At 32.1% G+C, this 13013-nt stretch overlaps 1 protein-coding gene across 1 annotated transcript; it reads left to right on the top strand.

Moving 5' to 3' along the window:
* Positions 1 to 7386: 7386 nt before the first annotated feature.
* LOC143596457 (U-box domain-containing protein 4-like) lies at positions 7387 to 12771 on the top strand. Its single transcript, XM_077075229.1, has 6 exons — positions 7387 to 7563; positions 8327 to 8607; positions 9153 to 9278; positions 9978 to 11522; positions 12246 to 12335; positions 12427 to 12771. Exons 2-5 carry the CDS (start codon positions 8329 to 8331, stop codon positions 12309 to 12311), a joined length of 2016 nt encoding a protein of 671 aa, XP_076931344.1. The 5' UTR covers positions 7387 to 7563; positions 8327 to 8328; the 3' UTR covers positions 12312 to 12335; positions 12427 to 12771.
* The last annotated feature ends 242 nt before the right edge of the window (positions 12772 to 13013 follow it).

The raw sequence follows: 13013 nt of genomic DNA, 5'->3' as shown, positions 1-13013 counted from the left end.
CATAGAATAATACAAGTTGAAACATTTAGAACCAGAATAATGTCATTTGAATCAATATTGACTAACCAGAATTAAAGGGAACCGGTTAAATAGGAAACGAGAGACTTTTTGACCGTATATTAAACGAATACAAAGGAAATCTGTTAGTCAAACAATTAATATGGACATTTATTATAAATTAAAATTATAATTCAAATCATATACCAAAAATGTATAGAGATACCATAGATAAATTCTATAACTTGATTTACTTATTTATGTAAATGTAAATTAGTAAAGTTGTTACTCCGTATTATGTATTATTATTTATAGACACGAACATTTATTTTTAGTTAAATTATTATTATTATGTAAATTATGGATAATTAATTTAAGATAAGTTTTATGATATATCAAAATTATATACAATTACTGGAAACTATTATTAACTTTGAGATGGGAGAAATAATTTTAAATTAATTTTAAATTAAAATATTATTTTGTTAAGATTAAAAATTTTATATAAAAGGGAATAAAATAATTTTATTATAGATGGTAGTGACAAAGTTCTATATATGTTTAGATGTTATTTTATAATTAGGATTGATATGGTCAAATAGTAAATGAGGGAAAAAGTGAAGTTAAATTGTAAAATCGATTTTCATTATAAAATAAGGAAAGTTATTGTGTATAAATATAAATGAAATTAATTGTATTAACCAAACAAAAATTAGGAAATAGTTAATTGAGGATAGTCAATTTATAACACCGAATTCGGTTATGTCAACAAATTAGGGGAAGTCAAACTAAATAATTAGAATTAATGGAATAGTTAATGGTGTAATTTATTAACAAAAAGGAAAACAAATACTATTAACTTTTAACTAAAATATATGAAATTGAAATATTGAAATACATGAATATTAAAAAAATTAAATCTATACATGAATTTATAATAAAAATACATATACTAAAGTCTTCATCAATAGTGATATTAGTATAGATGAGTCGGACAATAACCTGAAATAATAAAATCGAGAATTAATATTGATATTATGGACTTTTAAACAATAAATAAAAGACGGAAAATTTAAAAGGTGTTACGGGAAAAACGATATTGTCCAAATGACCATGGTATACCGGAAAAGCGAAATGAACATCAATTAGTCTTGACATTAACCTGAAATTAGAAAATAGAATATTAATGTTGAATGTCTTACCAGTAAATAACAAATATAGTTGTTAACCATGAAATCTCAGATTTTGATTAACAAAGTTAAATGAAGTATTCCAACACATATAAACAGAAACCGTCGATGTATGAACAAAATTTTCATCTAGAACATAGATTAACATCATATCAAACAAAAGCACAAAAAAATTAAAAAAACGACAAACAAACATAAAAAAAACATTGTTATAAACATAACATGAAAAAATAACCGGAAAAAGGTAAAAACGTCCAAAAATTATAAACAACACCGTTCTATATTAAAAAACCTAAACTGATTTAATAGAAACATAAAAAAAATTGGATGAAACAATAACCGGAACCTAATATTCTATTGCCGGAAATATTTATATATAATAGAAACTTACCGGAAAATAATTAATAACAATATACATTATGATTGACCGTCGATGGATGAATATAACTTTGATATAGAACATAACAACATGTCAAACAAAAAAATAGGAAATATTAAAAAATACAAACAAATATAAAACAATCATTGTTATAAGTATAACATATAACCGGAAAAACCTACCGTGAATACTCACCGGAAAAAACGTAAACACGTCGAAAAATTGTAGACATCGCCTTTCTTTAGTTAAAACCTAAATTGATATTATTAGAAGAAACATAAAAAGACACGAGGAAACAATAACCGGAAGAAAATATATTATTGCCGGAAATACATAGATCAACAATCGGAATTTAATATATAATAGATACTTACCGGAAAACGATTATTAAAAAAGATATAGATATGGAGTGGCTGGAATATTGGAGAGGATGAAAGATGGTCCAGTTATTATTAGAGAAAGATAGAAAAATATGATTAGGGTGAAAAATTAAGAAATGTTATTGTTTAAATATATGTTACATGATGAGTTGGAATAATTAAGAAAGGAATGGGTGACATGGCATTGAGGTGGAGATCCTAGAATGATGACAAGTGGAAATTGCATCTTGCTTTAATAGTATGTATAGATAAAAACATTGAACTTGGAAGAGAGGAAACATGGGAGGGAACGCAACCGGAAAAAGAGGAATGGCATAGAAACCGTAACATAGAACTGCAATTATAAAACTGATTATAACCTCTGCTCTAGAAGGTTTTTTCAGAGTTTAAACGGTTTAGATTTCATCTCAGGCTAATCTAAGGGTTATAATTAATTCAAAAGTTAGTTCCATCCACCGGGAACAATATATTATATAATAAGACTATTTGTAATAACTCGGACTTTTCAAAATAAATATTTTCGTTAAGTACCCGACCCATTTCGATGCTCGGGAAAATTTTTTTTATCGCGTTAATATATTTCTATAATATAATATTTTTCTTAATTATTTATATGTATTCAAAACTTTCATGTTTGGCAAAAATGACCAAAAACTAAAGTTCTAGTAAAAAAAGTTTCCAACTTTGTAGTGCAATGACTAATATTGTAAATGCTAAATATTATTAAATCTGATCCAATGATTCAGACCCGTTTCTTCAAACCCAAACCCGTTTTCATGAAGACCCGGTTACAATTATGATTTTTGGACCTCAATTCTCGCTACCAACTTGGAAATTGAATCAAATCCTTGTTATACCTTTCTATTTCGGCCTAACCGACTGTTTAATTACGTTAATACAATCAAAGTGATTTTGTTTTCTTGTATTATGTACACCGACGCCAACCCGTTTCCTATTATATACGAAATCAAACATTATAATTCAATCAAATGGACATATAGCATCCTTGTATCAGCGCCTTCCAAAGCCCCAACATTAATTAAGTTAAAACAGTTGGTTTGTACGTGTTCTTGATCGTTTTTGGCCGGCCGCTGTGACAAGCAATTAACCTTCAAATAATCGTTCTTACAAGTAATAAATTACATCAATCGGTCCAATGTTGAATAACCCTATCTAATCGGCCAATCGTTACACGAATTGGCCGATTTATGTTCTAGAGTTCTTATTTCGATCTAGGTATTTAACCTTCCTTGTTATTTATTTTTGTTCTCGTGTTTAATATCATCTGGTAGTTGTAGATGTCCTTCGTTAATTCACTTTAAGCAACTTTGATTCAGGGGGTGTTTGGCCTAGCTTTTTTTTACAAAATAAGCTTAACCTAGTATTTGGCTTGGCTTTTTAAGCTTATGCTTATTAGCTTATATAAGCCCATTTGAAGAAGCTTATTTAATGATGGTTTTTAGCTTATTTGATAAAGCTTATTTGTTTAAGTGTGTAAATTACTTATTTGTCATCAAATGGTGGTGGATTAGTAATTATTATTCTAACAAATTAAAGAATGGTGAATTTAACAACTTATTAAGACACATAATTAATTTGTAGAATATAAGCTAATCCAAACACTTAAAAGAAGCTTATCAAATAATAGAAAATAAGCTATAAGTTAATTTTTTTTTATATAAGCATAAGCTTAAAAATAAAAGCTAGGCCAAACACCCCCTCAATCATGTTCTTCACCCATGCTTATTTATCTCGTCAAATTCCATGTTTGTAAACACATAAATTATTAAAACAATATACCTGTAAAGAGCCCCTATAGTTCAAGTAAAGACATGATCTGGTTAGGGATGTGCTCTTTGATATATTCGGGTGGGTCGGGATTTCTGTTAAGAAAGCACCTGTGAATTTCTTGACTGACTCGCTAGAGGAAATATCATCTTTTCGACCGACTAACATTTTAGTGTTTGGATGGATAGGAAGAAAACATTCATGTGTGGATCTAACATGGATTTCCCCTCTGGTGAGCTTAGGGAGTAGTGGTTTCAGAGTTGGTTAAGCTCTAAATATAAGAAGCCATGTTTTGACAACCACATGTATTTATTCCTTTTGCTTTTGACACTTTAGGTTTCCTCGCGTTTGAAGTTGTGGAGTTACTTATCCAAGTTCAACATTTATGCATAGTAATGTACGTTATTACCCCAAGATAAGGGAGTGTAGTTTTTAAAAGATTAGGTTTTACAATTCAAAAGGGGGTAGTGACGCAGCTTGTTGTCTGTTTGCCTTATGTTTCGATGTAATCACTACTTTGTAATGTACTTTAAATAAATAATAATAATAATAATAATAAGCACATTTAAAACGCAATGGTTGATCAACATTTACAGTAATGTAAGGAAAGATAAAATCAGTGGTATCGAAGTATAAGGACAACGTTTGGCCATCATTCTTTATCGTCTTCACACTTAGGTCTGTATAAAGTAGTGGATAAGCTGTATGAGAACTACAACAAGAAATGATGATTGGACAGGTTTAAGATACGTCTCTCCGTCAATCTCCACCTTTTGTTATCTTCTAATGATGCAGTAGTTAAGACATCTGAAGGCTCGTAAATCTCAAAGGTTCAATTCTAAAATCGTTTAAAATGTCAAGTAACTAAACCTTTTCGTAAGCAAGAAACAAATTGAACATATTCTTCATCCCCCAGACTTATTCATGAAAATATGAAATGATTCCAGTCATCCTTTGACCTATTAACGTGTTAATTACCTCGCACACCACCACTCACATAACTGATATCACAAGTCAAAAGAAACCACAATTAATCTTGTGTTTTTCTAGTCCTTTGATATGTTTGGATCACCATCATCGATAAACTACCTCGGTTGCATACTTGCATGTTGACATGTGTGTGTACATGTTTAACTTTCTGCTTAAATTAATAACAATTGCAACCAAATACGTTAATAAATTACCCACAACGTGGATTTGTTTGTCATACATGTATGGAATTTTGCCATCTAAAGTTCTATACGTATAATTTCTAATGTTACATGAACAAAAAGTGACGCATACAAGGTTTTTATCGCATATGACATTTACTCGAGAAACTAGGGACGAACTTTAACATTTATACGAACCAACAAACTCACACCAATTAAGCTTAAACATAATCTCATCAAGATTCTAATACAAATTAATTATTAATTATGGACAAGCTAGCCGAGAGTCGAGAATCACATATTCTTTGTCGACCTATATATATATAAACAAACAAACAACATAAGACGTCAAAAATAATTGTATTTATCTGAAATGGAATCTTGTTGGACGTCAATTTCTTACGTCACATTAATAAAAGCCATCAACCTTTTTGCAATCTTTAATCATGTAATTAAATTCTTATAAGTTGGTTGTGGCTCAATGGTAGAGCACTCACTTTACAATGAGGATCAAACCTCATTATCACCAACTTATATGGGAGATATGAGGGATGACCCTGACTTGCCAGGGTTCGAGTCCTGATCTCACCCGGTTTTACCGGCTCCTCGCTGTCGTGCCGTTTGACGGGCGTGGGGGTCGGGTTTTATCCGGTGAATCCCTCAACAGGTGGACCGCTAGAGGCTCCGTCCGTCCGGACTAGTGGCCGGCTCGGGTTACCTTTAGCCAATGGGGGCCGCGTACGGGGTACCCAGCGTTACTTAGTTGGCCGTTCAAAAAAAATATAATTAAATTCTTGAATCATATAATAATTTAATAATATTATATGAAAAATGACAAAATACAATAATCCTTAATGTACCTTGGCGTACGAAATACATATATTTACGAAATTGATCCATTAAATCACATCTCAACATCGGAATAATCAATTCATACCAAATTAATCATCGATTCACTGAAAAAAAACATATATGGATCGTCAAACGATCATTTTTTTTACCTTTTTTTCACGAAATCAGTTTTGAGCGTTTTATGATTTTTCTTGAGCGTTTTTGTATTTTGGCTTTGAGTGTTTTGTTTTTGTCTTGTTTTGCCTTTGAGAGTTTTGTTTTTATCTTGAGCGTGATTCGCGTACGTTTTTGTACGTTAAAGATTATTAACCTGACTCTATATTATATTGAGAAAAGATAGAATACAGTAATTGCTTAACATTCATTAGATACAAGAATACTTATATTCATGAAATCGATCCATGAAATCACATCACAAGAACTCGAAATTGTCAGTACATATCCAATTAATCATGTGTTCATCGAAATAAACAATTTTTTGGATCGTTAATCGATTAATTTTTTACATTTTCGCACGAAAACCGTTTTTAAGCGTTTTAGTTTTTTTGGCTGAGTAATTTAATATTGTTTGAGCGTTTTTGTTTTTGCGTTTGAGCGTGAGTCGCGTACCTATCGTACGTTAAACAATTATTGTATATTAACCTCACCCATATTTATTATACATAATACATCAAACAAGGGCAAATTAAAACATCCATTTTTAAGTAATTTACAACACTTAAAGCATGAGGTACATGTGTTAGTAAGAGTAAGCATGTCTTTTAAACACAATCCATTTAACTTACAAGTTTGGTCCCTCATCTTTAACCATATTATGTTTTTAATTTAACTTGTAAACTAACCTTCCACCCATGATTTTTAAACGACTATAGCCTTTTCATACGTTAATATTTTTATAAACAAATTGCACCATAAAAACGAGCATTTTATTATCTTTAATTTGGATATGATATTGTTGTAATTTTTTTTCATTTTAAATAAATTAATATGTTACGTAGGGGTGTTCAGTGTCGGTTTTGATGGTTTTTAAGTTAAACTTGTGAGTCCAACGTTAATACTGATTTTTTGCCGTCCAAAACCAAACTCAACCATTGAAAGTTGAAACCGAATCGTTACTAACGGTCTGGTTCCAGTTTGGTTTCACAGTTTAAACTTTAATAATAAATTTAGTTTAAAATAATTAATAATTTAAATGTATCATCAATTTTAACTAAAAACTAACATAATATGATACTTGAGATGATCATAAATAAAAAAATGATAATTTTAGCCACATAAATGGCAAATACTAATGGAAGATCTATGACGTGAAATAATAACAACAAAGATTATAAAAGAAATCATATTGCAATTAGGTTAATTTACAGTCTTTTCTGGTTTCATATGGCCCGTTGCCGATATAAACCGCGAACCAACCGTTCACTACGTTTTGAAAATTTTGAAACCGACCAACAAATTGAAAGTAAAAAAGAAAAAGAAAAAATAAGTCAAACCAATGACCGAATTAAACGATTTCAAGATCTTAACCGAACCATAAACACTTATATTTGTGCGTGATTAACAGGTTCAAACACCCGCTGCATCGCGCGTACATTATATTATATACTTGATTAATTAATTAATAATAACACCAACAAACAAACCCTGCAACTATATTGACCCACCAATTTAACCCCTTGTTCTTTTTCTTTCACCCATTGATTCTTCTCATGAATCACTCTCTAATTCAATTACCCAGATGGGTGTTTCTGTTTCGTCTTAATTTCTTTCTGGGTTTCATTCAGATCTGTTTATTATCCCTGTACTCGCACCACTGCAACCATTAGGTTTGTTTGTTCATAATTTTACTTATTTTGTATGTAATTGAATGGATAATTGATGGGGTTCTGTAGAATATAATTGGAATTAGTTTGTGGGTTGAATTTGTTAAAATTTTTTATTGGGTTTGTGTGAATTTTGGGTTTTTTTTGGTTGCACACCAGGTGTTCGACTAATTGTCTGGTAGTTTAATTCTCGTGTAATTTATGTAATTATAACTTGGTAGCACGGAATTTTGTTTATTATGTTATTAACTGATTATAAGCATTGATTTGTGAATGTTTTTATACAAAATTTGTCATCTAAGAAGTGGATTGTTTTTGTTGCACACCAATTGTTCGACTAATTGTCGGATACTCTGATTCTCGTGTAATTCATGTAATTATAACTTGGAAGAACAGAAGTTTGTTTATAATGTGATTAATTGGTGTGTTTTGATCATAATCATTGATTTGTGACTGTTTTTATACAAAATTTGTCATCTAAGAAGTTGTCTGTTTTGTTGCACACCAGTTGTTCGACTAATTATCGGATACTCTAATTCTCGTGTAATACATGTAATTATAACTTGGAAGAACAGAATTTTGTTTATTATGTGATTAATCGGTGAGTTTTGATCATAAACATTGACTGGATACATAATTTACATACATATTATAAAGTTTGTAGCTTTAGAGGCTAGAATTCATAAACCAGTTTGAATTGATATTCATGTACCTTTGAATTTGGATACGTAACCATCTTTTACCACTTGATGTGTTTTTGTAACAGTGATGGATATAGAGAAGGTTTTGAAATGTCTAACCAACAGCTTTTCTCGATTCATTCATCTTGCCATGTTCGGGGCATCCACGAACCTGCCAAGTCAGCACGACTACAAATATGTTGCTAATTCACTGAAGCTATTCAAACGGGCACTTGATAACATTGGTCAATCCTGCATGCACTCAGATGAAGTTTTGTGTAAGGAGTTAGAAGAACTTGATGTAGCTGTAAACGAGGCCCGAGAGTTCATTGAAAATTGGAATTTTCACATGAGCAAAATTTATGGGGTGCGTTTATATACTTTGTTACAATAATTATGGTGGATTATTTAAAGGGGCAATTTCATAGAATAATAACCAAGTTTCAAAAGTGTTCCAATTAGGTCACTCAACTTTAAAAAGTGTTCCAATTAGGTCACTTAACTTTCATATTTTATTAAATTAAATGTTTTAACATGTTTTTTTAATGTTTTTATTTTTTGTTTCAGATAGAAAATATTTTTATCCTTTTTTTGATGTTGACGTTGAGTGGCGACGTGGATTTTATTTTTTATTTTTGAATTTTAATATAATTAACGTTTTTTTATTTTTTAAAAATATAACTTTAACTACATATATTGCAAATTCCGCCCCCCACATCTTATCCTCCATTTCTTTCTTAACAAACAAAAAAATCGGTGAGACTTGGTTTAAAGATTTGGTGACCCGATTTGAGAAAAATATGCATGAGTGACCTAATTGGAACACTTTTGAAAGTTGGTTACTATTCTATGAGATATTCCCTTATTTAAATTGACAAAAAAAATGTTCTTGTTTCTTGAATGTATTTCCAGGTCGTGCAAAGCAAACAACTTATTTCAAAAATTCAAAGAGACTCTATCAAGATTTGTGAAACCGTATACGGGTTAATAGAGTCTTCATCATCAACTTCATCTACTTCCATTTTGGCCGATATTAAGGTATTCGTGAACGTGGAATCGCTTTGATTGACAAAAAACACACATCTTTAGATAAAAATAGTATAATTTACTGTCTTTATAATTTTGTTAGGACTGGTAGGCCTGTAAACAAACCAAACGAACACGAATGGAGTATGTTCGTGTTTGTTCTTTTAACTTTAACCGAGAAAAGTTCGGACGTGAACAGCTAAACGAATGTGGGTTTCTTGTTCGTGTTCGTTCATTAAGAAAATGAAAGTGTACATGTTTGATTATGTTCGTTCTTTAACTGTATAGACGGACGGTTCGTGAGCATAAATGAACGAATATAACATAACAGACTAAAATTTTACTAAAGCTAGACTAAATTGTAATGGGCCCACAAAATTTAAATGAATATGTTAACGGAGCAAACAAACGAACTTAAACAAACGTAAGGTAACAAACATCAATGAATGTACATAAACAAACGTAATCCACTGTTCACAAACATAAATGAACAAATGATACGCGCGTTCATGTTCATTCGTTCAACTGAAAGAAAAACAACTTTTATTAAATTTTGTTCATTTTTTAAATAAACAAACTTCTTGCTGAAAGGTTCACTGAAAATTTGGTTCGTTAATGCCTACTCGGAAAATATTTTTTAATTTTTGTACTGTTTTAATTATGTCGGTTTGGTTCAAAGTGCATAACAACATCATATCATTCATTTTTCAGCATTTCATGGACGAATTAAAGAATTTAAATTCGGAAACCACAGCCGAGAAGTTTGAAGATGCCCTAAATTTTATAAAAGAACAAAAGGTTCCACCTTTAGAACTAATATTGGAAATTATAGAGTTGTTTCGGTTATCATCAAGTCAAGAACTGCTAAAAGAAAGCATTGCAGTTGAAAAGGAAAATGTTATCGTTGACCAACCGAGTCAAATCAGTTATATTTCTGATCTTGTTTTTCATATAAGGGAAACCATGGTAAATCTTGAAAGCTTTAAAACCATTAATGGTGTTCCAGTCCCTGCATATTTCATCTGCCCGTTAACCCTGCAGCTCATGTTTGACCCTGTGATTGTATCAACCGGTCAAACTTATGAACGGGATTCGATCCAGAAATGGCTTGATAATGGGCTTTTGAGATGCCCGGTCACCCTTCAAACACTTTCACACACGAACCTAATCCCGAATTACACAGTCAAAGGTTTGATTTCAAATTGGTGTGATAAAAACAATGTAAAAGTTGACCATCCTGATAAGTCAACATCAGAAGATCAATTAGTTAGCAATTTGACAATTGAAAACGGGTTTGACCGACTTAGTTTTCAAAAGTCAAACCATCGGTCAACTGAGGAGTCGTGTAGTCATAGCAGGAGTGGATCTACTTCAACGGTTGTTTCCAGTTCTGAACATTTATGTGAAGAAACAGCTTCTGATGCTGGGGTTTCACCGAACGATTCAACAACGTTTTCACATGTGAAACGAGTCGTTACCGACCTCAAATCTCCCTCAAACGAAACTCAAACGAAAGCTGCTGAACAAATACGGTTCCTCGCCAAAAACAATATGGAAAACCGAATCTTGATCGGACAATCGGGAGCTATTCAACCACTCATTTCATTACTGCATTCCAATCAAAAGCTCACTCAAGAACACGCGGTTACCGCTCTTTTAAACTTGTCAATCAACGGAAACATAAAGTCAATGATCGCTGAATCGGGTGCTGTTGAACCGTTAATCTACGTTTTAGAAACGGGAAACACGTGTGCTAAAGAAAACGCAGCAGCAGCGTTATTTAGCCTTTCTTTGTTAGAAGAATACCGGGTCAAAATTGGTCAATCCGGTGCGATCAAACCATTGGTTGACCTTTTGGGATCGGGCACACTAAGAGGGAAAAAGGATGCAGCTACCGCATTGTTTAATTTATCGATTTTTCACGAGAATAAAGCTCGGATAATACAAGCAGGAGCGGTCAAGTATCTTGTGGAGTTAATGGATCCTGAAACACAAATGGTTGATAAAGCGGTTGCTTTACTCTCGAACCTTGCTAGTGTACCTGAAGGGTGTTTGGTTATTGCGCGAGAAGGTGGGATACCGTTGTTGGTTGAGGTTGTTGAAACGGGTTCTCAAAGGGGTAAAGAGAACGCTACTTCTATACTTTTACAACTTTGTTTGAATAGTCCTAAATATTGTCGGTTGGTTCTTCAAGAAGGTGCGGTCCCGCCTCTTGTTGCTTTGTCACAATCCGGAACATCACGGGCCAAGGAGAAGGTAAAGTTGTGATTTTTACTTAAAGCATGTTTGACCCGTTTGAGATAAAACAAAACTATAATTGACTCGTTTAGCAGCAAAATATTTGACCCAGATAAAACAAAGTTTTAACTGGCCCGTTTAGTGGTAAAATGTTTTTCCATTTGAGATAAAACAAAGCTGTGTTGACCACCTGACCCGTTTACAGGTAAAATATTTTTGACTCATTTGAGAGAAAAAAAAGCTGTAATTGACCCGTTTAGCGGTAAAATGTTTTGACCCATTTGAGATAAACAAAGCTGTGTTGACCACTTGACCTGTTTACGGGTAAAATGTTTTTGACCCATGTGAGATAAAACCAAGCTGTAATTGACTTGTTTAGCGGTAAAATGCTTTACCCATTTGAGGTAAAGCAAAGTTGTAATTGACCATTTAGTGGTAAATGGGTTGCTATAATTGACTTTTGCCACTCACTGGTAAAGAAACATTTTGTTAATTTTTTTTTTCTTGTGATTGATGTGTTAAATATGATTAAAAATAATATTGTTGCAATACTAATACAAGTAGGAGGTTAAAGACTTTGGGCGCCTTTTAACCCATTTTAGCTAGTTTTATTTTATTTGACACGTTTGTAATAAGTTACAACTCAAGTCAACCCATTTTTAAACAAATGGGTCAAAATTGCAACTTGTGAGTTTTAGTTATTTTTTTAGTAACCGGTTTGCTTAATTATTATTATAACAGGCACAGCAGCTTCTGAGTCATTTTCGCAGCCAGCGTGAAAACTCTTCCGGGAGAGGGAAATCTTGAGAAACAAAAGATGGTTTAGCCTCTGTAAGTTTTTACAAAAACCACCGGTTTTTTCTGTTTTTAAAATGCGAGGCCTTTGTTGATTGGTTTCATTGTTTTTTATTTTTCCTTTCAGGAATGTTTCTTCTTCATTATTTTATTATCTGTAAAGTGTGAAGATTTGATATCAAACACTTAATTGGTCAGCTTCAGGCTTGTTGTTAGTTTAAAAGAGTGATTTTTTTTTTATTTATTTTTTTGTTTTTGTGGATTCTTGTATTGTTTTTCTGTAGCTTGTAAAAAGAAGGAACGAAGAAAAAACAAGGAATCTATGATTTGAATTGAATTATTCGGTTCATGGAGAGCAATGCTCTGTTTTTTGTGTAGGATATTATTCTCTTTGCTTATTTTATGATCTTTTGTTGGACTCGTAACGGTTTAGACACGTTTGACAAAGTCCTTAAAAGACAGGTTAGGGGTTGATTAGGAGTTAGGACCGGTGTTTCTGACCTGGGATGGTTAGACTCAATACAAAAGTCCCTACAGTTTCCGATCGGTCTGGACTCAGGACAGGTGTTTCTGGCCCGTGCTGGTCACAGTCCGGTTCCATTAATTTTGACGAAAATCTAGGTCAAACAGCCAACTTTTTTTTTTTTACAAATGGTAAAAGCTAAATGATTAGTTTGGTTTACACAGCTGGTCTCAACCTTCAAATGTTGCGTC

The sequence above is a fragment of the Bidens hawaiensis genome, unplaced genomic scaffold (genome assembly GCF_021521415.1).
Source record: "Bidens hawaiensis isolate Kalapana, Puna unplaced genomic scaffold, B.hawaiensis_p1.1 tig00046474_1, whole genome shotgun sequence".
NCBI lineage: Eukaryota > Viridiplantae > Streptophyta > Magnoliopsida > Asterales > Asteraceae > Bidens > Bidens hawaiensis.
Note: the sequence above shows the minus strand (reverse complement) of the source record. Positions and strands in the feature narration are given on the sequence as shown.

Coding starts and splice junctions, on each gene's coding strand:
- LOC143596457 (XM_077075229.1), top strand. CDS start 8,329: ATGGATATAGAGAAGGTTTTGAAATGTCTAACCAACAGCTTTTCTCGA. Junction 8,608..9,152: donor ACATGAGCAAAATTTATGGG/GTGCGTTTATAT, acceptor ATGTATTTCCAG/GTCGTGCAAAGCAAACAACT. Junction 9,279..9,977: donor CCATTTTGGCCGATATTAAG/GTATTCGTGAAC, acceptor TTCATTTTTCAG/CATTTCATGGACGAATTAAA.